Raw genomic sequence first — 27,268 nt, forward strand, 5'->3', positions numbered from 1 at the left:
ATGGCAAACAGTTTAAAAGTAAGAAATATATATATATATATATCAAACTTCAATTTCTTAACCAATCTGAAAGAAAAAAAAGTGTAGACACTGAAATTACAGTCAACAAAATAATTCTGAATCTTATTCTACATATAGACCACAAGAATTAAAGAAATATTGAGGGTACTGTGGTTTGCTTCTACAAAAAAAGATCCTTTTATTATTTAAACCTATAATCTCCTTCTAAGTAAAAATTCTTTACAATCTTCAAATCCATACTTCAAATAAAATGCACCCAATTATTTCCAACTACCTACGACTGCAAAATTTCACAATTGGTCTTTTAAATTATTGTGTGGATGAATCACATCATGGTGATAATAATGCATAATAATGCAAAGAATTTCATGAAAACTAAAAACTTTCTTATAACTAATATACTTGTACTAACAAGACAAAACATTTAAGCACCCAAAGCAAGTTATATCCTGGAGCTTACGACATGGTAATCATGCTGTGACATCAATCAGCTAGATGAAAAAACTGATTACACAAAGAAAAAAGTAAAAATTCTAAAAGAATGTGCTAAATGAAGTAGTCTCACCTTTGCTGTTGGCTCCCACACTTCCTTGAGTATACGCTGTTGTGATCCGTACCAGAATAGCTAGGGTACAGCAAGAAGAGAACCATTGATAAGCTACACAAAAATAATCAAAATGCAAAAACCACCTGCAACAGAATCAAATCTGGCAACCAGGCTCTTAGCAAATCTGTGTAATTCTTTTTTGCTTGTTGTCATGACGTTTAGTACTAAACTTATGCATTAACAAGATATCAATATGAGTTGGCACATGCTCTAAACAGCCTTGTTGCCAAAAAAAAAAAAAAAAAAAAAAAAAAAAAAAAAGGGAGAAAAAGAGGTTCATGTACTACAAACCCCAAGCTAGTCAGTTCTGGCTCAGTCCTCTATTTGGATAGTGGAAATATAAAGGGGAGTTACTATGGCAAAAGATACTTCCATAGTATACCAATGTATTACACAGTTAAAGACGATATGAAACATGCAAACAACATACAGCAAGGCCTCAAATTAAGACAAGTCACATTCCTGCACAACCTGTTGCAAGTCAAATCCACTGTAAATCAAACCATGAAATCCTATGTTACATGGGAATTACATTACTGACCAAATTTTTTCCAATGTAATTCATATGGATGGATTATTCTGTACCTGAATAAACTTAGCTTACCACCCATATACTGTACCACACTCTGTCTATATCTCTGATGCCTGTTCCCTTCAGGAACTCCCTCTAAAGGGTGGCCACTGGTAGAGGGCAACTCCAGCACAGTGGTTTCAGAATGTTCCTACTGAATACTTCTACTTAACTTGTCTATCTGATGTTCCAACCTATTACTTTTACCTGCTACTCCAACCTAATATTACTACCTACTTCTACCTAATGCTCCTATCTAATGTTTCTATCTACTACTTCTATCAACTCCTCCCACCATTCAGCCAAAAAGCTGGGCTAGTGCATAGCACTCACTGCAGGAAAATCTAAAGGTAACAAAGAGTGAGTTGTAAGTTTAGTGTCCTCAAGTGTTATGTGAGACAAAGAGAGACTGAATGTTTGTGGATAGAATGCCAGCAGTCCACATGTGGGTGAAACATAAAAGAAAAGACAGCTACCTGGGCCAGAGGAGTGTAAGTCGACAACCATGATGTGCTGGCTCACTAGGCAGCCATCACTAACCCTTCTGATACCCAGGTAGTTAATACCAGCTGGTGGCCGCTTACCAACTACTACCTACAATCTGTCATGACATGATTTAGATGATATCTGAAGAAAGCTCATGAAAAAAATACTGCATTGAAACATAGTGGTGTGGGGTTCGGCAAGTAAGATGGGGTAGACTAAAAGTTACTAGAAGGGAAAACACCTACAAATACCTATAATTTGTCATGAAAGCAAAGCAAATGCTAGGCACTCAACACACAACGTGCATGTTGTATAACTCTGTTTCTCTCAACCACCACCCTCTTCACTGTTATAAATCTTGCTGATTGTAGTTGTCTATATGAGAGAGAGACATCAGGGTTATCTACATCACCCTTCAAATAATCTGATTCAAGAAATGTTGGCATATCAATGGGAATGCAGACAATTTATAACAGACTTACCCAAAAAGAAAATGGTGTTGAAAGCTTGAGGTGGTGGTACAATGAAATACAGGTTAATGGGAGGGAGAGGGAGGGTGCTATAGTGGCTTGTCAACCCCCTGAATCATCTGATCCAGCAACTGCTTCAACTGGAGGATATCTAGAATTACTGAAATATCTGCACTTACAGAGGATGCAATAAGTAAAGAGGTATCTCTGAGCACAAATGGACGCATTTTGCCAGTTGCTGGGATTTTGCTGTGATGTAATTAAAGTATACATGAATAATAAACATTATTGCCACACAAAAATATTCTTTTGAACCTAAAATATACAGACAAAAATTTCATATTTTCCGGTCTGTCACAAACTGAAGTACAGTGTCATAAGTCAATACAATGCACTCTACTTCTAAAGTGTCACAGGTCTAAAATGTCACAACTCAAAATGTCATAACTTGAAGCCTTGCTGTAATTATTTGTCACAAATTTAGCTATTCTAATAGATTAGTCTTTAAAAAGCCATATCTTCTGATTTAATGCATAGTTTCACTAAACAGCACACAATCATATACTACGCCAAATAATTACACAGAATGCAACATTTACATTCCTCACAATGCATGAAAACATAAAGCTTGTGTTGAATTTTTTGGATTGCCTCATTCTTTAAATATATATGTAACATGTTACTATGCCCTGAGATTATGCTACCTAGCTGGAAGGATACTCACTAGAATGTACAAAATATAATCAACCATATATCATTACAATATTCTTCAACTGTAATATCATTTTTCTACATTAAAAGCTCCATTTAAAAAAATACAGGTCACAATAGCAATTATTAGAACAAAAACTAGGTGATCTCAAATCATACATCTTTACTGTCCTGGAGTTTTAAGAGCTCCTGACACAAAATCCTATGCAGAGGCAAAATTAAGCATGAAATTTCTGTGTTTGGATAAAAAAAAAAAAAAAGTATGGTAGAGTTCTGAAGAAGTGACAAAGTCAGATAAAAGCATGGAGATTCATGAGAATGGGTTATAAAACAAAATATATAGGAAAATTTATGTAACAACTACTCATGAAACAACCAACACCCAAAAGCAAAATACCACTCTGAAGGCAGAAAGATAGTTCAGCGTGTGTCTCAGACAGAAAAAGCTTAAGTGACATCAGTTAAAAAGCTGTTTCGTGTAACATCAAAACTAATCCATAAATAATCTAAGATAAAGCAAATACATAAAAGAGTTAAGGGGTAATCATCTTTTCTTATGTAACTTAGCAATACTCAACTGGGTGCACAACATATAAGGGTATACACAATATTGTCTAAATATCTAATGATGCCATAATATATGTAGCTCAGACATGGAAGGAAAAAATCCTTGTCAGGATAGAAACCCAAGATATCCTGTACTTGTGAATTAATAACTCATAAAGCATGGAAGGGATAACATAAATGGCATGGTCTGAGAGTCAATGAGTATGTTTCTAGAAAATTAACATGAATGAAAACGATGAAATATGATAGAATTCAAATCAGCTGAACGCAAATATGATAATACTGAAGTAAGCAGAAAACTGTTCCTGGAAAAATGGAAGAAATAATGCTACCCTTATATTTCCTGCATATCAATGAAAGCAAGTATGATGAGAATGGAGGGTGGAAACCCTCTCCTCCTGTAACATAATCTGCTCCCAATACTACCTCACAGAAGTGGGAATGGCCAGCAAGTGCACTATTGGAAATAAAAAGATATTTGACAGCGACAGATGAAGAGAAAATGGTGTGGATTTAAAGGTCTAAATATCTAGGTAACTCATTAACCCAATGATGACGTACCATCTATATAGCATGGGATGACCCCAGTAATTGATTATGAGTGTTGTGTGAAATCTGGGGCATTTTTTTCCGTTTGTAGGGAGTTTATGGATTTTATAGTACCTTCTGATATTCATAAATATGTTTTATATCCTCTTATAGGCAGATGTGGGCCTGTGGTGATTGCTGGAGTGTATAGAGCAAAATAAGATGCTTGTTTACATTGTCAGCTGTGTGGCATCATTGCAAAGGAAGGGGACATTTATCTCTTGTATTTTCTCTATAAACTACAATTGAGAATTTTGGGGAAGAATATCAAAAGTTCATAATGAAAAAGCAATAAAAATGCAATAATATAAATTAAATTTTTCTGTTTGATAAACGATGCTCTTTGGAAACTGGCACAAAATTTAATCATGCACATACAGGGTTAAGGAAGAAACTTGTAAAAAAAAGATGTAAAGAAGTTCTTTTATAGTATACATATGTTGGATGAATGGAAGAGAATGAATGAGGGCATGGTGAGTGCAGACAACATACATAAATTTAGGAAATTTGTATGACAGCAAAAAAAATTCAAGGAATGGTGACCCACAAGCATAAAGCTCCTGTGTCGTGAAGTATAAACAAGTTATTACACCTATACAGAGAGAAGTGAGGGGGTGACCTGATCTCATCCTTTATGTTTTTAAAACAAGTCAAAATTGTGGATTGTAAACAGTTCTTTGAGAGATGTAGGGATAGATAGAGCAACCACAGGACATATTGTAAAACTGAGAAACTTGTTAAAATGGATATAAAGAAGTACTTTCATAGGCATATTAGAATTGCATTGAAGTTCATGGATAAGTAAATAAAGTATTCTTCATGGTGTTAAAAATAGAATGTGCCTCTCTAGTTTGATTGCCATATCCAAAGAGGCATAAGAGCTAACAGAAAAGGTCCAGGGAAGAGGAACAAAGATGGTACCAGACTGAAAAGAGCAAAGTTACAGGGAAAGGACAGAGGCCTCAAATCTGCCAACCGTAGAAGATAGAAGATTGGGTCATAACCTGATAACAACCTTTAAGCTTTTAAAACAGCTTGATGCACAGACAGTGACAACTTCTTTAAGAGATGTAGGGCCAGAAAAACAAGAGGACACACCATGAAATTAGGATAGGAACTTGTTAAAAAAAAAGATGTGACAAAGTACTTTTATGGTAAGAGAGTGATAAAATATTGGAAAAAATGAATGAACTTCTACGATAAGAGAGAGGTAAAAGACTGGAGCAAAATGAACAAACACATGGTAAATATATATAGCTTACATATGTCTAAGAAGTTGTATGATGGTATGGAATGGTCAACAGATGGTTTCCCAAGAGTAAAAAAACTCCCTCCATGTCCAGTACAAATACATAATTATACAAAGCATGTAATGATCATAGCACTACAAGAAAGGACGAACAAAGAGACTTTGAAAAATGTTGTAGACTATTGTAGACAAGTTGGGTGAAAATCCAAAAATCAAGCAAAAAATTTGTTAGAAAAGATGTACAGAACTTTTATAGTACACGAATGGTAGATAAATGCAATAAACTGAAAGAGGACGTGGTCAATGCAGACATTATACAGATATCTAAAAGGTCATATGACAGTAGAAGGAGTCCCATAAGTGTTAAACTCCCTCCTCATCAAGCACAAATAACTAATTACAATCATAAAAGCTTGCTTGGTCTACCATCTTGTCTAATGCTGTATGTCTGTGTTTAATCCATGTGTGCAACCTGGCTGATCTAGTAAAAATAAGAACTCAGTTCAACTATTTCTGAAGTCTTGGGTCTTCCCATGGCAGTTCTTACATTTTCTAACTTTGCTGTGTGTACAGCAGCACTGGTTTTATATGGATTTACTTCGCAAATTCAACAAAGTTTGATATTCAAGCTAAGTTAGGAGGACAGGCCTTTTAATGTCATACTGATGTGTAATCTATATTGTATATTTCTTTTTATTATCAATATATAGCCCATCAAGACTCTTTAGCTATGGCCATCCCCTCAAGGAAGTTCTCAAAGGGAATAGGTGTCAGATATAGACAGACAGAATAGATATAACCCAGACTTCTTTTATGGGGCTTCTGCAGCTCTTAGGCTGTTCCAGTTAGGATTAAGGAAATGAAAGACTAAAGCTCAAATGGAATGAAAAGTTCCTTGAAAAGAATGCAAATGTTTTCATACACTGACTGTGTTACACCCTCACACCAGATGACTTCACTCACAGGTGGACTCTTGTAACACCTAGTATATCTTCCATGTCTACACTTAATGTATAGATGTAAAAAATTCAATCAGTCCCAGTAAATCAGAGGTTTTTGAGGAATGACCAAGCAAGAGGTTATGTGGGTTCTGTAAGGGTATGAATAAAGTAATCAGCTGAAAAATACTAAGGCCGAGCTATGTGTATTTTTTTGAGTGAATGGGTTGGGGAATCCACTCTTCACCCAAGTGAGGTCTTCATAATGTTAACTCAATTCATGAAAGTGTGCAAGAGTGAAATACTGAGAGTTAGCTGTGGGAAAAGGTAATGACTGGATTATCTTGAAGTAAAGTAGTAAATAATACATAATACACATAAGGAAAATAAAATTCCTAAAATATATAAAAATACCACCAAATCAGGTTGAATTTTTGGGCTACATGTATATACTATTATCAGTAAGACAAGACCATTCTCTGAATTTTCAGAATTTAGGCACAGGGGGTTCCTACTTGTAAGAAAGACAGGGGGTTCCTACTTGTAAGAAAGTGTAGACATCAGTGACCATTTTCAAACAAGGCACCATTTATTTAATTTCCAGGAGAAAGATACATTTTAAGTAGAAAATCCTGGGCATTGCTGGATAACAAATCTTTTAGGAGATACTACAAAAATAACAAAAGCAACACATGAAAAACAGCAGTCATTTAACACATAAACAGCAGTCATCAAAAATGCAAAGAAAACATGAAAATTCTCCATGTAGTCATTTATGCAATGTCAAGGTAAAATAAAATAAATATCATCATCAAGAATGTTACTGATATCCTAAAGTTCTTCTAATTTCTTACTGCAAAAACTTGAATTGCATTGACCTATGGTGAAATCCATGCTACTATATTTGCTTTTTTGAGTTCTAAAACACCGTCTTTGACACTTACATCATTTCTCCTACATGAGTCAAATGAACGTTCAGAGCAGACACTGGATGTCTCACTGTCATTGTCAGACTGGTCCTCGAATGCTTTGGTGTACATCTTTCTGTTGGGAGAACGCTGTGTGCGGAGACATGGTTAATACTCCAGATGCAGGTGGCAAAAGGCTTTTACTTCAAGCAGTAAACTTTAAAAGGAGATAAATGAATATGTAAGCCTTTTAGTATCATGTCATTAAAAATCAATATTCAGTATTACCTAATTCACTCCTAATATCCAGTAGCAGAAACACAAATGTTAACAAAATATATATAAAATAAAACATACACATTTGGAGAATATTACTGGAGACAAATTGGCTGTTGGCAAATATTAGAATAGCATTCAAGCTGTTCACATTCTACATAAGGTCAAAACTAGAATGTGTTTTTAAGTCAGGTAATCACACCTAATGATGCACAAGGAGCTAAGAGAGATGATTCAGTGGACAGCAATACAGATGGTACCAAAATTAAGATAAATGAATTACAAGGAATACTTTGAGGTGGTTTGGACAAATACATACACAGACATATACATATATACAAATGCACATGTTCATACCTGCTTGCCTTCATCCATTCCCGTTGCTACCCCGTCCCACAGGAAACAGCATTGCTACCCCCTGCTTCAGCGAGTTAGTGCCAGAAAAACAGACAAAAAAGGACACATTCATTCACACTCAAAGTCTCTAGCTGTCATGTGTAATGCACTGAAACCACAGCTCCCTATCCACACCTAGGCCCCACAGATCTTTCCATGGTTTACCCCTGATGTTTCACATGCCCTGGTTCAGTCCACTGACAGCACATTGACCCCTGTATACCACATTGTTCCAAATCACTCTGTTCCTTGCACACCTCACACCCACCTGTATGTTCCGGCCCCGATCACTCAAAATCTTTTTCACTCCATCCTTCCACGTCCAGTTTGGTCTCCCAATTCTCACTGTTCCCTCCACCTCCGACACATATATCCTCTTTGTCACTCTTTCCTCACTCATTCTCTCCATATGTTCATTACTTGCTCAATCAAACCACCTCACACCATATATTGTCCTCAAACATTTCCAGCACATCCACCCTCCTCCGTAAAACCCTATCTATGGCCCATGCCTCACAACCATATAAAATCGCTGGAATTACTCTATTCCTTCAAACATATCCATTTATGCTCTCCGAGATAATGTTCTCTCCTTCCACACATTCTTCATCACTACAAGAACCTTCACCCCTTCCCCCACCCTGTGTCTCACTTCTGCTTCCATGGTTCCATTTGCTACTAAGTCCACTCCCAGATATCTAAAACACTTCACTTACTCCAATTTTTCTCCAATCAAACTTACATCCCAATTCACGTGTCCTTAAAACCTACTGAACCTAATAACCTTGCTCTTATTCACTTTTACTCTCAACTTTCTCCTTTCACACATTTCCAAATTCAGTCACCAACATTTGCAGTTTTTCACTCGAATCAGCCACTAGAGCTGTATCACTGGCTAGTTTTTCACTCGAATCAGCCATAAGAGCTGTACCATTGGCTAACAACAGCTGCCTCACTTTCCGAGACCTCTCTTCCCCAACAGACTGCATACTCGCCCCTCTCTCCAAAACTCTTGCATTTACCTCACTAACCACCCCATCCATAAATAAATTAAACAACCATGGGGACATCACACACCCCTGTTGATGACCGACATTCACCGGGAAAACCAATCACTCTCCTATCTTCCTACTCGTACACATGCCTTACATCCTTAGTAAAAACTTTTCACTGCTTCCAGCAACTTACCTCCTACACCATATACCCTTAAGACCTTCCACAAAGCATCTCTATCAACCCTATAATATGCCTTCTCCAGATCCATAAATGCTACATACAAATCCATTGTTTTTCTAGGTATTTCTCACTCACATTCTTCAGAGCAAACACCTGATCCACACATCCTCTACCACTTCTGAAACCACACTGCTCTTTCCTAATCTGACGCTCTGTACATGCCTTCACTCTCTGAATCAAAAGCCTCCCATATAATTTCCCAAGAATACTCAACAAATGTATGCCTGTGTCATTTGAACACTCACCTTTATCCTCTCTGCCTATGTACAATGGCACTATGCATGCATTCCACCAATCCTCAGGCACTTCACCATGGTCCATACATACACTGAATATTCTTACCAACCAATCAACAACACAGTCACCCCCTTTTTAATAAATTCTACTGCAATACCACCAAACCTGCCACCATGCAGGTTTTCACCTTCCGCAAAGGCCTAAAGGTCTTAAATTTGCCCACCTTGAAAGAAATATGAGGGATGACCTGATCACAACCTTTAAGGTTTTCAAACAAGATCAATGAGAGAGAGAGCAAACAGTTCTTCAAGATATGAAGGGATAGAACATCCAAAAGATTTAACATGAACTTCAGTGAGAAACTTATTAAAAAAGATGTACATAAGTAACCTTTAATAGTATGACTGGTGGACAAGTACAATAATATGACTTAAGACATAGTTAATGCAGACATCATGCAGAAGTTCAGAAGTGTACGATATGAAAACACTCAAGAGATGGGATCCCTCGAGCATAAACTCCCTTCCCAAATAGTACGAGGAGATTACTTCAAGTAGGTATTTGTATACACACACACACACACTGAAAGTATTGTATACAAAAACTGATCGATTAGTAGTTAATGGTAACGAACTGGGATTCAAGTACCATATTGGGAAAGTGCACCTGATGTTGGAAGTCGTGGAAACAAAGTCTACTAAAGTAAGAAAAATCTTATTGGTTCTGCCTAGAAGATACATGATAGCAAAGAAAGAAAGACAAGGCAGAGGAGTGGAAGGACTGGCCCTCTTAATATGTACTGGTACTATCACTAAGTTTCAGGAAATTGTGGAAGATCACCTAGTCAGACAATACATAATGGGAAGATTAGTTTTCCAATGAATCTTAACAATACAAAACAAATGTACAGTTTCATTAATGAAGGAACAATCAATATGGTACAGGAAACAGTAAAATAAACACTTCTCAGACATGATAAAGTATTGATAATGGATGATTTCAATCATTGTAACAAGAAGTCATTAGAAAAGGTTTTTACAGTGTATACAGGAAAATTTCTATTTCTAGCAAGTCAATGGACACACAAGAATCAGAGGTACTGATACACCATTGATGCTAGATCTCATCTTCACTCTATATAGCATGAATACTGAGAATATCAGATATGATAAAGCAGCTGGAAAAAGTGATCATGTAATGTTCAAGTGTACTAATGTGGTAAATGAGGATGTTAAAAGAATGGAGTTGAGACAAGACCTAAAGAGAAGACAAAATCATGAAAACTACTCAAACCTTAACAGTTTCTGTTAACATAGTTTGAGAAATGGAGTTCAGGAACCAGGAAACTGTAGTGAAATGTTCTGTGACATTCACAATGAAGGGGTAGGAACATGGGTACATTTGCAATAAATACAGAAGGAAGGTTACGAAAAGGGAGGAATAGCCTAATAAAACACATCCAAATGTAAAAGAGCTTCAAAAAGTGCAGTAAGAAATATGTAGGCAGCACTAATACCAGACATTATTTGCAAGGTAAAAGTGAGCAAGAAACAAGTATAACAGAATAAGAAAGGAAGAAAGAAACTTTGAAAGGAATTTGTGGGCAAGGATTGAGAATATCCAAAACATTTTCATAAACATATGAGGAAAAACTCTTGGTTAAAGAGTTGTCAATCATGCTAGGGGATTCAGAAAAAAGAATTGTAGAGGAAGATGTGACGAACTGAAAGAAAAGTTTTAAAAAGCTTTCACCTTGAAATCACAGACTCAATACAAATGAGATGGAATGGGAAGGAGGATTTAACTGAGATACAGTGAAACCTCTTTATAAAGATGATGTATATATTAGATACAGTCTCTATCAGAAACCTAAAGCAGATTAAACAACAAACAGATTTACTGTAATTTGTCTGATAAATCTGATGATAATCCAAAGCAACCTGCACTTGAGATATCAACAACTGCAGTAACATTAGAAAAGGTAAAAAATATCTAAAGTTACCCTGGAAACATCTTTACAGCATCATAAATGACCTTGTGTAATGTTTTCTCGATGATATGGAATTCATCACATTCATAGCAAACGAAAATAACAATTTATCACCAAGAATTCATCACATTCCTAGTAAACGATAGTAACAACTCATCACCAAGAAGTAGAGATTTCACTAGACTAAAATAATATCTGCTGCCCCATCATCAAACACATTCAACAATCTTTAGGTACTCTCCCCATCTCTTCACCTTATCACTGCCTGTGACCACTTCCCGATTTTCCCCTTTCACTATTGTTCCTATTTGTTCTCATGTTTTTCTTACACTATTATCCTCCTTATAAAAAATTTTCTTTAATTTCCTGAAATATGCTGATACTTGCTCACCTCAGTGAAGTCAAGTATGTGGTTCAGGATTAAATGATTAAGACTAAGGTTGCAGTTGGGCAAGGATGTTATGTCAGCATAACTATTAAATGTTTTACTTAAGTGTCATGAATCATAAAGTAAATTAAAACAAATAATAGCATGCACCACAGGCAGAAATATATTTAACATGGAATAAGAATAAAGGATTATGAATGATGTCATCGCAGATGCCACTGTTCTACTTGAAAAAATGATAAGTTTACAGACAAGAATACAATTGTCTTGCTGAAGGAAGCCAAAGTAAGATATGAATATAAAGATGACATGACAGAGCCATCCACATGCTAATGGATGCATGCAATGCTAATGTTCAGTGAAATAAGTTCAACTATGTTGAACATAATATACTGACTCCAAAATTATATGTATCATGGAATCTATACTCACAAGAACTCCTCCAGGCGGTAAACTCACGAGTGCATCTGCTAAAGCACTCTCTGCCTCACGACTCTGTTGTAAAATCTTCTGTGCCATGACTTGTCTGGACTTCCCTGGTACCTGGGGAGGCATTTCTGATGTACCTGAAACAAAAAACAGTATAACATGATTATGACTGTTCTCCCCTAAGAAACTAATGGGTAAATTTTTTCCTTAAGTAAAACATAATGTATTGTTACCATAGATGATCAAGATGACTGGTAAATTTCTGGGCAAATAAGAAACTGAACTGAAAGGAGATGAATATTATAAGAACAATAGAGAACAAATGGGTAGAAACTGAGAGTGGCATATGGGGAAGTAGAGACAGGCAAGGAAGAGGTGTAGAGATGGTTGATAAGGTGGTGTTCAGGATGAAGTGGTGTGCACGATGCACACAATGGAGAAACATCCAATGAAAACAAAGAATATGGTGAAAATTTTGCAAAAGTTGAAGTGTGGTAAAGCAGCCAAAGTGGATGGAATTGCATTAGAACTTCTCAAGAAAAGGGAGTGATGTTGTTGGCAGGTTGGTCAGGAATTTCAATGCACATATAGCCCCAGGGAAAGTGCCTGAGGACTGGCAGAATATTTTGATTGGATCATTATAGAAAAAGGAGTTAAAACTAAATGCTTGAATTACAGAAGCATAAGTTACTTGAGTATACACCACCTGGAAAAATGGTGGCATGCAGAGAGCATCAATCTGGGGAGAGGCATTGTCACTTCAGGTGTGAAACAGGATGTGTGGACTTACTGTTTGCCTTCAATAATTTGTGTGTATCCTTGTCTCCACAAGATAATGAACAGATATGCCACCAGATGCTCCTTCCGGCATATCTAAGTCTGACTCTTTCCACACCTATCAGTTCACTTACCTTCTTTACAACTCAATGTATAATCATGTATGTACCTCTTCTCAAACCAGGTGTTCCCAATCACTAGTCCTTTTTCAGCACACAATACCACAAGCTATTCACCATTTCTATTTGCCTTACTGAATATCCCAAGCCCCCTATCATACTCTCAACTGCTACATTACCCACTTTAACATTCAAATCACTCATCAATAATACCAAATCTCTCACATCAAACCTGCTGATACATTCACTCACCTGCTACCAAAAATGCTCTCCTCTCTTCATCATTCTTCTCATGGCCAGGTGCATAAGCATCAATAATTACCCAACTCTCATAATCCACTTTCATTTTTACAACCTTACACACACTCCCACAACTCTTTTTACATTTCTTTTTATTTCAGAAACATACAATATTCTTTATGTACATACAGTTTTACAGTACATTACAACAGTAAGAGGGAGACCACCTGTGACATGGCAGAACTGAGAGGAAAAGTACTGGTTGGAGAAGAATGCTGGAAGAAAGCATGAAATGGTGTATGTGAGGTAAGCATATAAGGACAGGAATAAGTGGGGACTCTATTGCCATGGACACCCCTTTGATGGGAATTCATGGGGGGAATGGGCAACACAGATATACACAGATAAATGGATAGAAAGATAGAAAGATAGATAGATAGATACACAGACACAACAGCTTAATGATATACTACTATCTTTTGTATCTTTACAACTACAAAGATAATTTACATAGAAATTTCAAGACTAAAGAAGACCTTGCCTGGTCAAAGTCACCAGTCTATGCACCTGCTTAGTCATAAACAAACTTGGTGCCTGTTTTCTCATGCAACTGCAGTGTTTTTTAATCATACAAAGGCCTGTCTTTTCTATCAAGGGAGATAAGAGCTGCTTTCAGTGTTGTATGCCCTGAGAGGACCAGGAAACACCTCAGCACTGCTGAAAAGCAGAAAATGACTGAGCACCACAAGCATAGGGGAAGCATTTTGTACCTCATGCACACATCGCTTTTAACCAAATGATTGAGGATACTCCTGATGACCCTGGACCTATTTCTTCTTGAATAAGAGTAGTCTTTACAACACCATAAATACCTCCAGCCTCAAAGGAATTGATAAATGAAATATAAGCAAGTGCGTTGGTTTTTCAACACACTTGCTTATATTTCGTTTATCAATTTCCTTAGAAAAATTCAGAATATAATGGAATTTGGATTCTAACAAACCATCCTTCCCCCAGTTAGTCTGTTAGAAGGTGGATTTACAGTATTTGTGTCTTACTGAAAAGATATTTCCCATGTTACTTAAATGTGTGCTGTATTCATTAAGGAACACTCACCTGAGATGGATCTTGAGCGAGATTTTGAGGGTGATATGCCACTTAATCCACTATATCGATTTGGTGATGGTTCCCGTGATGTGCCTGTAGAACGTGGGATTCCACTTCTGCGGCGAGTACGACCTAAGGTTCCTGAGTCTCCAGGAGAAACATAAGTGGCATAACTGAGCCGTGAAGAAGGAGATCCACTACGACTTCCAGCTGTAAGAAATTTGTAATAATCTGATGAACATGTAAATTTGAACACATAACACAGGGAAAAGAAAAAATATATGATATACAACTTAAAACTGGTAAAACTTAACAAAAATAATGCAAACTTTTTTTTTAAGTTGTATGGAGAGCTATGAAATCAGTGAGAAATGTAGATTATGAGAAACTATGATTTTTTTTTTGTGGCAGTGTCCTGGAAATAGAGATCTTCTCTAGAAATAACCTAGAATAGGACCTAACCACCTTGTGCTTCTGGTGTGGATCTACTGGCTCTCCCCATCCATCACTATCCTCCCAACTAGCTTATAGCAGCTTGCTTGTTTCTGGCTGCCTACCCTCAGCCAGTCAGCAACCAACACAGAAATGACCTATTCAAATAGCACTGTAAGGGGTGGGAGATCTAAACTTGTGGAGCCCTGTCTCTTGAACATTATCATACAACTTCTTAAACTTTTGTATGCTGGCTGCATTAACCAGATCTTTCAGTCCATTCAACTGTCACCCTTATACTGTAAAAGAATTGTAGTTATTTTCATTTTCTAAAACAAATTTCTTGCTTAATTTCATGCTATATATACTCTGGTTGTCCTATCCCTATATCTTTCAAAGAACTGTTCACAGTCAACATCAATCTGATATATAAAAAATGTGTTCAGGTCATCCCTCACTCTTCTAAGCTAAACAAATTTAATGCTTCTAGTCTTTCCCTATAGCTCAGCTTCCTTAATTTTGGTTCCAGCTTTGTTGCTCTCCTCTGGACTTTACATTATTAGCCCTTTGCAGGATTGGAGCAATTATGCTTTAAAACTTACAATTGCAATTACTGACCATGTTTTTTAGACTACAATTATAATCAAAAATATATTTGGGAATTGCATTTACATTAAAGTTACCACAAAACAAAATCAATAATAGCCACAATTACAATTTCCTAGATTTCAAAAAAAAAAAAAAAAGCATTGTAAGGTTATCCTTTATTTACAAACAAGTGTCACAAACTATTTTGAAAACAAAAATAAGAATTTCATTCTGGCAGAAGTTGCACATTGTAATTAAAAAGCTGGTAGTTTTTCAAACAATTCACTACTGCACTTTATCAATAATACTGAACGGAAAGAAGTAACACCAAGTTGAGCTCTGTCAGCAGTGAAAAATGTCTGGCAATGCTGAAAACTAGCTCTGATGGAGCACATGTAGCAGTACACCTAATCACCTCTCTTGCAAGATTCTTCAGTGGATGCAAAGCTTGGGACACTTCTTTCCAGCATAGCAATGGATCACATGAAAATGACAGAGTTCCTTCCTCTACATATTGCTCTAAAATAAGACTCACTGACACTGTGCTTCCCTCTGAACCCCAGTGATTTTGGAATTTGGTTGAACATTTTGGTATGAAGGAGAAAATTCTAGGTCTTTTTGATTCAGGTAATCCTTCTGCTACATCATCCTTGTTACATTCTTTATCCATTATTGATGTTGGCCCCTCCTGAACTACCTCCAATTCTTCAAGCATTTCCTTGACATATACCAGCACTTGGTCCTTCTGCTCTTGTAAAGGAAGCCAGTCCCGTTTGAATCTAGGACTAAAAAAAGCTACTACTTTAACATCTCTCATTTCCATGCATGGATCCAACCATTTTTTTCACAGTGTCCAATAAGACTTTAGCCAGTTGTTCACAGTACTGTATTTGGGCATTATGATTATGAATTACATTCTCCAGTGAGTGTTTAAGTCCCTGAATCACTGGTCCAATAGCAGATATGGTCCCCTTCTTCTGCCCCTCCACAACTTCCATGGCCTCGTGAAAAGGTTTGAGGACAATCACCAGCTCCTTGAAGGCAGAATCTCCATTAGCATGATTTTCTCTCTTTGGGACAGAAGATCAATTGCATTGTTCACCTCTGCAGGCTTCTTGAGTTCATATAATGTTTTGTTTTTGTTATCATCAGACTGATATTTTTATTTGGGTAAGGTTAAGGGATCAATAGGGTGGACTCAAAAGGTTAATAATAAAAAAGTACCACTAGCGAGTACTGCTACTGCTGGTAACCTAAAAGTACCACTTGCCCACCTCTGCATTTACAAGGTTACCAGTACCACTTTCCTCCTGTCACAATTAAAATCAAATTACAATTTTTGATCACAATTAATTACAATAAATTACTTCAATTTTCAATTACAATTACAATATTTCTGTAATTAATTACATTTCAATTGAATTACAATTACTCCAACCCTGGCCCTTCATGCTTCTTTTTGGTGTGGTGACCAAACATGAGAATCATATCCTTGGTTTGGCCATATGTGGGATATGGATTGCTAGTTAACTATTTTCTTGTACACATTTGTGAAACATATTCTAATATTTCCTGCAGACAGTTGGTCTCCTTAACTATCCTCCAAATGTGGAACTCTGGTGACAGGTTTGGGATGATGCTGACTCCCAAGTCCTTTACATATTCAGAATCCTCAAACATTTTCAGGCTAAATAATAATCACACTGAGGCCTTCTTTCACTTAGTCCCTTCCTCATTACTTTATGTATGTCCAGGTTGAATTTCATCAATGATATACACACCAACTTGGAATCTGTCAAGGTCTCCTGGTATGGAGATGTGATTCTCCATGCTTTTCAATTCCCATATGACCTTTGCATCATCTCCAAACATATATAAGTAAGAGTCCATACTTTAAGGGAAATCAAGAAGATTAATAGTCCCAGAACTGAACAACTTGGCACTATGCTAGTCACCTCGATCCATTTTGAGAAGGCTCCTCTGATATGTATCCTAAGTTCCTTTCCACTTAGATCTTCTATCCATTGATGGAGGCTCCCCCTTATTCCTGCCTGGTGATCCACTTTCCTAATCATCATCCCATGCAGTAGTGTCAAATATTTTCTGGCATCCAGATATATACAATCCATCCAACATTCCATTTTGCCTAAGACCAAGTTCACTCTCTTGTTGAAATATAAGAGGCCTTTTACACACGATCTCATTTTCCTAAAACAAAAATGTCTCTCTAGCTAATTTCTCTTCAGTGGAAAGTCATATACTTGCTTTCTAGATATCTTTTCTAGATAATTACTTATTGTTTTACCTGAAGCAAGGGTGAGGTCTTTACTTCTTGAGGCTTGGTGTTTGATTATACAATTGTCTGGCTGGGAAGGGTAGAGTGCTAAGCATACTGAGCTGAGAATGTATTGGAATAACTTTTTCTTCACAGTGCAGGTGATTGATGTTTCTGGTTTATTTGTAGCAGGATATTGTTCTGAATGCTCTGTTCTGTGTAGTTTGAAACTCTGATACCTTTGCTTTTAACAGGAAGGATGACCAGACATAAGAGGTATAGTTTAGGGTGGAGTGGATGCATTGTTTGTAGCTTACTGTGGAGTGGATGAATTGTTTGTAGCTTACTAAATGATTTTTTTTTTAATCTTGAAATAGTATGTTTCCTCTGGTCATTAAGTTTGCTGCTGGCCTTTGCATTGACACTTGTGGTTTTGAGAGTGATTCTAGGTATACTCAGGTATATGTCTTATGTGATGCAAAGTATAATTCAAGTTTTTTGGATGGGAGTGTCTGATCACTCTTGAGTGATGGAAAAAAACAGGTGTGGATCATGCTTATCAAGGGTTAAGAGGATGATAGTGGATCTCTGAGAGGGATACAGACATTCTGTTCTTGGGTGTTTCTCAGTCTTATTCAGAGGTGGATATAAGAAGTGCAGCAACAGTTAATTAACCAACTATATCTAGCATTAATGAATTATGAAGCATGGTGATTAAATTTCTCTTAAAAACAGACCTTCTTTTTGGGAAATGGTTTGGACTAATAAAAATGTAACCTGTACTTTGTTATTTGGGCAGCAAAACATGCTTGAAGAATGAATTTTACAGAAATATGTAAAACTATTATTCAAACAATGTCTATAAGTCATGACCTTTGGTACTACAAAGAGGTGCAAACTTACGCTGAGACTGTGAGACACCACCCCGGCTTCTCGATCTACCCATACGGTCAGGAGAGGTTATGGAGCTGATGGGCGGATGATCGGACGTTTTTCTTGGACGTGCTGCATAAAATTGTACAATCAAGTATAAAAGAAAACTTTTATATATATATATATATACATACATATATATATATATATATATATATATATATATATATATATATATATATATATATATATATATATCTATTTATTATATTTTTCATTATACTTAATCGCCGTCTCCCGTGTTAGCGAGGTAGTGCAAGGAAACAGACGAAAGAATGGTCCAACCCACCCACATACACATGTATGTACATACATGTCCACACATGCACATATACATACCTATTCATACATAGACATATACATATAAACACATGTACATATTCATACTTGCTGCCTTCATCTATACACAATGCAAAATAATAAAAAAATATATATTTTATTTATTTATTTTGCTTTGTCGCTGTCTCCCGCAGTTTGCGAGGTAGCGCAAGGAAACAGACAAAAGAAATGGCCCAACCCACCCCCATACACATGTATATACTGTTATGAACACGTGTGTGTTGTTATCTATTTCTTATCAGGGCTCGGAGTGATGCTTGAGGCTCGCTCGGAGTTTCTGTCCACCCAGCATTTTACGAGAGTGTAACTACGCCGAGACTCTGGGACCCTCCAACCAATAAGAATTGCTCCTATATTTCAATAGCCAATCGAAATGTAAGGTTTATAGCAGCAAGGGTGAACGCTTGTCTTCTTGTACCCACTACACCCGCTGAGATCTGATTCCTCTCTCTGAAGCCCAGCGAGGTGGGTGGTGTCCCCTGCTGTAAACCTGTAAACCCATAAGCCTGTAAACCTGTAAGCCTGTAAACCATAAGCCTGTAAGCCCGTTACCTGAGTGCTGTGCTATAAAGCCGTTACTGCTATAAGCCCGTTACCCGAGTGTTGTGCTATAAGTGTTTACTGTGTTACATCAGATTTAGCTAAGTGTTTACTGTGTTACATCAGGTTTAGATACGTGTAACGATGAAGTTCATTGTGTCACAAGAAAGAGATCTCCTGGCTTGAAATCTTATCTGGAATGTTATCTCATGTTCAATGTTAAACTCACTTTCAGTGTTAACGTAACGATTCATGCTTGATTTATGTGCCTATCTTTGTACACTTGAATTCTTTCATTATAAGTAGATTTAATGTAATGCTGGTCTTTAATTCAATCCCATAACTTTATTATTGTGTTATCCTGAGTTGTGCAACTTGACAAATCTATAACATCCTTGCAAGACAAGGTCAGTAGTATTTGAAACATATGTTACTGGCGACCTTAATAAGTACTGAGTTCGTAACAATACATACACGTCCACACACGCAAATATACATACCCATACATCTCAATGTACACATATATATACACACACAGACACATACATTTATACACATGCACACAATTCACACTGTCTGCCTTTATTCATTCCCATCGCCACCTCGCCACACATGGAATAACATCCCCCTCCCCCCTCATGTGTGCGAGGTAGCGCTAGGAAAAGACAACAAAGGCCCCATTCGTTCACACTCAGTCTCTAGCTGTCATGCAATAATGCCTGAAACCACAGCTCCCTTTCCACATCCAGGCCCCACAGAACTTTCCATGGTTTACTCCAGACACTTCACATGCCCTGATTCAATCCATTGACAGCACATCGACCCCGGTATACCACATCGATCCAATTCACTCTATTCCTTGCCCTCCTTTCACCCTCCTGAATGTTCAGGCCCCGATCACTCAAAATTTTTTCACTCCATCTTTCCACCTCCAATTTGGTCTCCCACTTCTCCTCGTTCCCTCCACCTCCGACATATGTATCCTCTTGGTCAATCTTTCCTCACTCATTCTCTCCATGTGCCCAAACCATTTCAAAACACCCTCTTCTGCTCTCTCAACCATGCTCTTTTTATTTCCACACATCTCTCTTACCCTTTCATTACTTACTCGATCAAACCACCTCATCACATATTGTCCTCAAACATTTCATTTCCAACATATCTGCCCTCCTCCGTACAACCCTATCTATAGCCCATGCCTCGAAACCAAATAATATTGTTGGAACTACTATTCCTTCTAACATACTCATTTTTGCTCTCTGGGATAATGTTCTCTCTTTCCACACATTCTCCACTGCTCCCAGAATCTTTGCCTCCATCCCCACCCTATGACTCATTTCCGCTTCCATGGTTCCATTTGCTACTAAGTCCACTCCCAGATATCTATAACACTTCACATTCTCCAATTTTTCTCCATTCGCTGAACCTAATAACCTAGCTCTTATTCACAATTATTCTCAACTTTCTCCTGCCACATACTTTTTCAAACTCAGTCACCAACTTATGCAGTTTCTTTCTCGAATCAACCACTGTACCATCAGCGAACAACAACCGACTCACTTCCCAGGCCCTCTTATCCCCAACAGACTACATATTTGCCCCTCTCTCCGAAACTCTAGCACTTACCTCCTGAACCACCCCATCCACAAACAAATTAAACAACCATGGGGACATCATGTACCCTGCCAAAGACCGACCTTCAATGGGAACCAATCACTCTCCTTTCTTTCTACTTGTACACATACTTTACATCCTTGGTAAAAACTTTTCAATGCTTTCTTTCTTTCATACATGTCTGCCATTTCCAGCATGAGCAAGATTGCATCCATAACAGATTACTGAGCCTTGGAGGAAAAAAATCTTCACTTGGCTCCATCCTGAAATCCTTCTTTTGCAAAATACTTCAAGAGGGTAGGATTTCCAACCTCCTTTCTTGCCCCTCTTTGTTGCATTTTACATCATGCAGAAGATACATGGGCAGTATCTTTTCCCATTCCCAAGGTTATTTTTTTCTTTTCTTACATTTTATAATCGTTGGACTTTTCTCTACTTTTTTTCTAAGAAAAAGTTCTGGTGTTACCATACACCTTTTCAGAAGCTCCTGCAGCCACAGACTGCTATTTCCAGGAGTAAGAAGTGCTTTTTTATAAGTGTTAAAGTTCAAGTTTCACTTTAACAAACTGTACTCATATGGGTAGTGAAAAAATCTGGGAATCAATATTACACAGGCTTTGTATACCTGATCCATCTAAATAATTTGTGAATAGACTAATAATGACTGGGAGATGAGGAAGGATGTGATCAAGGAGTTTCTATTGAAGAGGAAATTAAAAGAAGCAGCAAATGGAACAAAAGAGGACAGAGAATTTGTTTTGCCTGGACTTCCTTCAAGCCCTGAGGCTTTTCATGATAATGATACCTAACACAGACAAATATATACAAAACTGTAAGATGTTTCACAGATAATACCAGAAGAGAACAAAGAAAAAATTCAAGACCTAAATATTAAAATGTACAATCTATCCTTGTAATATATAACACTTGTCAACACTTTAACTCACACATCTCATTCTTCATAGCTCTAGATTTTCCTGTGGTGAGCATCATGCGCTAACCCTGCCTTTTGGCAAATTGGTAGAATCAGTAGATAGTAGAAGTATGCTGTAATATTCATGTATGAGCATTAGGTAGTGATAGTATGTAGGAACATTAGGTAGAAGAAGTCAGTAAGAACATTAGGTAGGAGCTTCTGTAATCACTGCGCTGGAAATGCCCTCTGCAAGTTAAGAGTTAGGCATTAAAGGCTAACAAGTGGCACTGGAGTTCACTAGTTATGGAGACTATCGCCATTGCCACCCCTTTGAAGGGATTCCAATTAGGAACAGATGTCACAGATATAGATAGAGATAAATATATATAAAACTGGGTAGAAGACAATATAATGGAACTCAGAAGAGAAATCTGAACAGTTTAGTCATAGAAAGATATCTGGTGTGCTGTTATGGTGAGTCATTATAAAAAGCCTATAAGAAAGGCAATTTGTGAGTGGAGAGAGTTAAAAACTCATGAGTAATCATAAATTAAAAGCTAGAGTATGGATAACAAACTGATAAAATAACACAATTTGGTCGACTAAAAAGAATGGAGTGGTAATGAAAACATTCACCGCAAGAGAAAGAACACTGATGATGAAACCATTCAATACAAACATAATAAGCTAACCTGAATACTGCTGTATCATATTCCTACCATCAAAGAAGGAAGAAATCAACAAACTTTAACAAATTCAGAAACATTTCCTAAGTAAATTCAAGAGAATGAAAGATTTACTTATGGCAGTTTCAAAGAATTCAAACTACAGGTTATAAAGGAGAGAGAGATATATGATAATCTATTCATGACAACAAACGGAAGGTATCAAAAACACTATTCCCATTTCAAGAGCACCCTAGCATTTAAGAAACAAGAGTAATTAAGTCTGGAATGATACCCACAAATATACCAAGGTGATGAAAAAAAATCTATGAGAGCCCAGTGAGAAACACACCCAAAAAAAAGAAAAAAAAAATCAATATACTTCCAAGTGAAATGAAAAAAAAAAAAAATGCAAGAGATGATGATTATAACTCTAAAAATAATCCTTGATAAATGGTTAAAACAGTTCCAGATAAGCCCAGGATGAGCAACCGTACAAGATGCACGGAAGTCAAAAAACAGTACTGTCAATCAAGAAAGTTATGCAGCAAGCCCCAAATGGCAAAATCTCATCATAAGTACTCTCTCTACCAGTATCAAAACTGGGACATATGTAAACAGCTAAGTTATGACATTATTATCTTCTGTTGATACCCCAACCAACAATGGCAACATTTATACATTCAAAAATTTAAATGACATCATACAAATCTCTAGCTATCACTATTTCAACTGCCTTGTTATTTGTCGGTTTGCTACATGAACCATTTTATCAAAATATTCTACTTTATAGAATCATGGCTGTCTTTTTATTCTATTTTCATTCAACCCATCAGATTTGATAAGTCAATGAATTTAGTAAGCCAAGCAGCACTTTGAGAAAGAATATTTGGAATCCCAGTATGGGAAAAAATAGGCTATATTTAACTCGGGTAGTTTGATAACAAATCACTGTCTAACAGAGGGAAGAGCAAATAAGGAAGCATGTATCCTTAGGTTTTATCATGTACAGGAATACAAAAATCTTTAAAGTCACACAACAATAGTTGATAAATCATAAGTAGGTAATCTGTGGAACAAAAAAGTATTTTCAAATAATTGAACCAGAAATTAACCTCACATACTGAATATCTATACAAATACTGTTCACCTGACTGGAAGAGTCACATCATATTCACTTCTCAGGAGACTATAATATATTAATGAAAATAAGTTTAGTAAAAACATTGAAAAAGTATTATTTCTGATGCTCAAGGAAGCATAACATAAGGGGAAAAAAAATATGCAGTACAAAAGTTTCAAAAAAAGCAGACAATATCAAAAAAAGAAAAGAAAAGAAGCTTACAAAAGAAATTACAACTAGCATCAAGCAACCAGAGCCAGCTCAGCATTACACATTCTCCTCCCATGGTCTTACTCTTTTTCTCATCTGTTCTAACTCTAAATTATCTGTAATTGACATTTGCTTCTATTATTCATTCATGATTGTCAAATTCAAGAATTTTGAGAGGGGCAATCAAAATTCCAATGCTGTAATTGAAGCATATAAAGTAATGGCAACAATCAGCTATAAATACTATTGTTACTTGTACACAGCCACTCCATATCCAGTTTAAGATAACTTCTTAAAATCTTGCATTATGATCAGATTATATCAATATGAGATATAATCAGATCAACTGCACAGTATACTGACCCTAAAGCAAAGTTCAGGCTTTGTTTCAAAAATGCATCTGACAACTTGTGTGCGAGCATTCAAAAATGAAGTCAAGTGTTTGCAGCTACTCACCTTTCTCCTCTCCTTCAGTTCCTACATGAGAATAAGAAGCAAGATGGCTAGCTTTAGTGAACAGCAAAAAAAAATTCCAAAACTTCATCTAGCTAACAATAATAACTCACAGTTGATTCGTAATATCTCTTATTAATTAAAAATGTATTTGCAAATACATTACTAGGAGGTCATTTTTTTTCTATGGTTAAATGTGGCTTATTATTGTGTTCACTTAAAAAAAAAATAAAACAAAATAAAATGACCCATTATAGGTTTAACAGTTGATGTAATCAAAGAGCATTTTTGGGCTACAAAATAAAAGCTGAGCTTCATCTTGCAGTGACTGAAAAGATATACTAGTATGTAAATACAATATACGCTTGGGTCATTTTACAATCAACTTCATGAACCAGATTCCAGAGCTTGAGAATGGATTTTCTAATTTTATTTGCTATTTCATGCAAAATGGTCATGCAAAATCACTAACCCTTTGCCTTCTCCATAATATTGTTTAAGCTAACAACTGTATTCGGCAAAAAGGAATTTTAAAAGACACACTGGCATTGAATTGAATCAGTTCATCAAAAGAAGAGTGATTATTCAACAAACTTTAGCTGACTTTAACAAGAGACACTGCGGAATTACTTTTTTACATATAATGAATATAATCAAGCAAAACTGTAAAATGTATTTACCCAGAGAGCAATTCTTGACATTGTCATGAACAATCAATTGGTATTACAATACATATGATCTGTAACCTCAAGTGTGCCTTCTTAACATTACCATATGACTAACTGATAAATCTCCCAGCAATATAATACACCCACACTTAATTTCAAAATATGTATAGATTCCATAAACAGTTTATTGTGCTATAAAACTACCTCCCAATGAAGTACATTTAGAGCTAGAAATATGACAATCATCATACATCGTGATCAAGCTCCTGAATTATCAAATGAAAGGAACTTCACATCTTTTTGGGTAAATACCAATGCAATGATTAAAAGTCGCAAACTACTGATATGTTAGTCATTTGTAAACCACTAAATTCATATGTTAGTTGAGTCTGACAAGGATGTTATCAAATTGTTATGGGGACTACTTACGTAGTGATGCTCCAGAGCCCACCTTGAGCCTCTGGGACTGGGCATACTGTGAACGAGCCTGTGCACGCCTTGCGGCCTGCAGGTCAATGGCACTGTTGGACCGAAAGTTGTTTGTAGGAGTAAGGGAAGGGGCAGGGGAATCAAGGGAATCTTGTGGACGATGTGAGGAAGGGGTAGGGATAGCAGATCGTCGAGTGCTGCTGTGCATCAGCTTTGATGACTGTCCTGAAAGGTTTTCTATACTTCCAGCAGTTGATGAGGATCGTGACCACCCTGGACGTGTCCCAGCTGTTGACAAAGGCCCAGCGAAGAATGCAAGTGTACATCCAGTTGACCCATATTTGTCAATGAATCGGAGTGGTGGCGCACACAGTCCATGAGAGCGTATGCGCAACATCCAGCCACACACACAAGCCACAGAGGTGGTGTGGTTCAGGTAGGAAGGAATGTGGGAGAAGCAAGCAAAGGCTAAGCATCAGCTGTGTGTCAAATGCTTGCCAGTTGTAAACACTAAGGTACTAAATACAAAACCCCATCAAATCAATAGACGAAAAAATATATGGAAAACTACAAAACGCACACATGCGCAGAATGAACTACAAATGATAAATATGAATTCTAATGGTGTGTCATAACCCTAACCAAAAATAATGTTATGTACACACACATGCAAAAAATAAAAATTCTTAAATGTTAAGCGAGTCCTGCAGCAAAATTCATATATCAAACTTAATAAATCTGCAATCAATGAAATGAGGAATACCACAATGATGTTTTCATAACCAAACTTAATAAGCATTTTCTTTCGCAACTTAAAAGTTTAAAAAAGAAACGGAAATATATGCATATTAATGCCTAATGGGATGCATTACAAAATTAGGTTTTAATTCTCACAGAAATTCTCCCTGAGTTGAGACAGTATGCACTGTGGACACTAATGCTCAAAACATTGACCATCATTTGGCTGGATGAAAAAATTATATGGGAAGACTTCTATATCATCAAGTATAGTAGTTCTGCCACCACCAACAATCAAATATCAACAGTTTCTATTTGACACACTGTAAACAAAGCTCTGCCATGTCGTTAAAGCCACATCCAAAATTATCAACCCATTCTTTACTCTCACTGGATGGCTAAATGCACTGAGCACTGTTTGCGGGAAAGCAGCCTTTTTGTCTTTTCCTGGCGCTACCTCACTGGATGGGGGATGCTATTTCCTTTGTTGCGGGGTGGCAAAAGGAATGTATGAAGACAGCAAGTATGAATATATTCATGTGTATATATGTATATGTCTGTGTGTATGCATATATATGTATATATAAATGAAATGTAAATACATATACATACGCAAACATATCAATATATACACATATACATACACATACATGTGCATACACAGCCATATACATATATAAACATGTACATATTCATACTTGCTTGCCTTCATCCATTCCTGGGCTACCCCATCCCACAAGAAAACAGCATTGCTACCCCCTGCTTCGGCAAGATGGCACCAGGAAAACAAGACAAAAACTCCATATTCATTCACACTCAAGTCTCTAGCTGTCATGTGAAATGCACCAAAACCACAGATCCCTATCCACACCCAGGCCCCCACAGACCTTTGCACAGCCTTATCTATCTCCCATGCCTTGCACCTACAAAATATTGTTGGGAGCACTATTCCTTCAAACATACCCATATTCTAACTATCTATCTATATTTTTGATGCCCTCCAGTCTTACATTCTTTCCACATGCCCAAACCAC

The 27,268-nt window shown here is 36.8% G+C and overlaps 1 protein-coding gene across 14 annotated transcripts in view; it reads right to left on the reverse strand.

The window, feature by feature from the left end:
• Positions 1-27,268, reverse strand: part of chb (chromosome bows) — a 238,667-nt gene that overhangs the window by 23,585 nt on the left and 187,814 nt on the right. For 11 of the 14 annotated variants that reach the window (XM_071656220.1, XM_071656217.1, XM_071656214.1 and 8 more), the window contains 7 exons: positions 25,497-25,784; positions 24,403-24,423; positions 18,510-18,611; positions 14,321-14,521; positions 12,072-12,205; positions 7,153-7,266; positions 587-646 (listed from right to left, as the gene is read on the reverse strand). In XM_071656220.1, coding sequence (XP_071512321.1) covers positions 587-646; positions 7,153-7,266; positions 12,072-12,205; positions 14,321-14,521; positions 18,510-18,611; positions 24,403-24,423; positions 25,497-25,784 — 920 coding nt within the window. The remainder of the gene's footprint in view (positions 1-586; positions 647-7,152; positions 7,267-12,071; positions 12,206-14,320; positions 14,522-18,509; positions 18,612-24,402; positions 24,424-25,496; positions 25,785-27,268) is intronic. The other 3 variants (XM_071656213.1, XM_071656218.1, XM_071656222.1) reach the window with 3 other exon arrangements.

This window comes from Panulirus ornatus, chromosome 62 (genome assembly GCF_036320965.1).
Source record: "Panulirus ornatus isolate Po-2019 chromosome 62, ASM3632096v1, whole genome shotgun sequence".
NCBI classification, from domain to species: domain Eukaryota; kingdom Metazoa; phylum Arthropoda; class Malacostraca; order Decapoda; family Palinuridae; genus Panulirus; species Panulirus ornatus.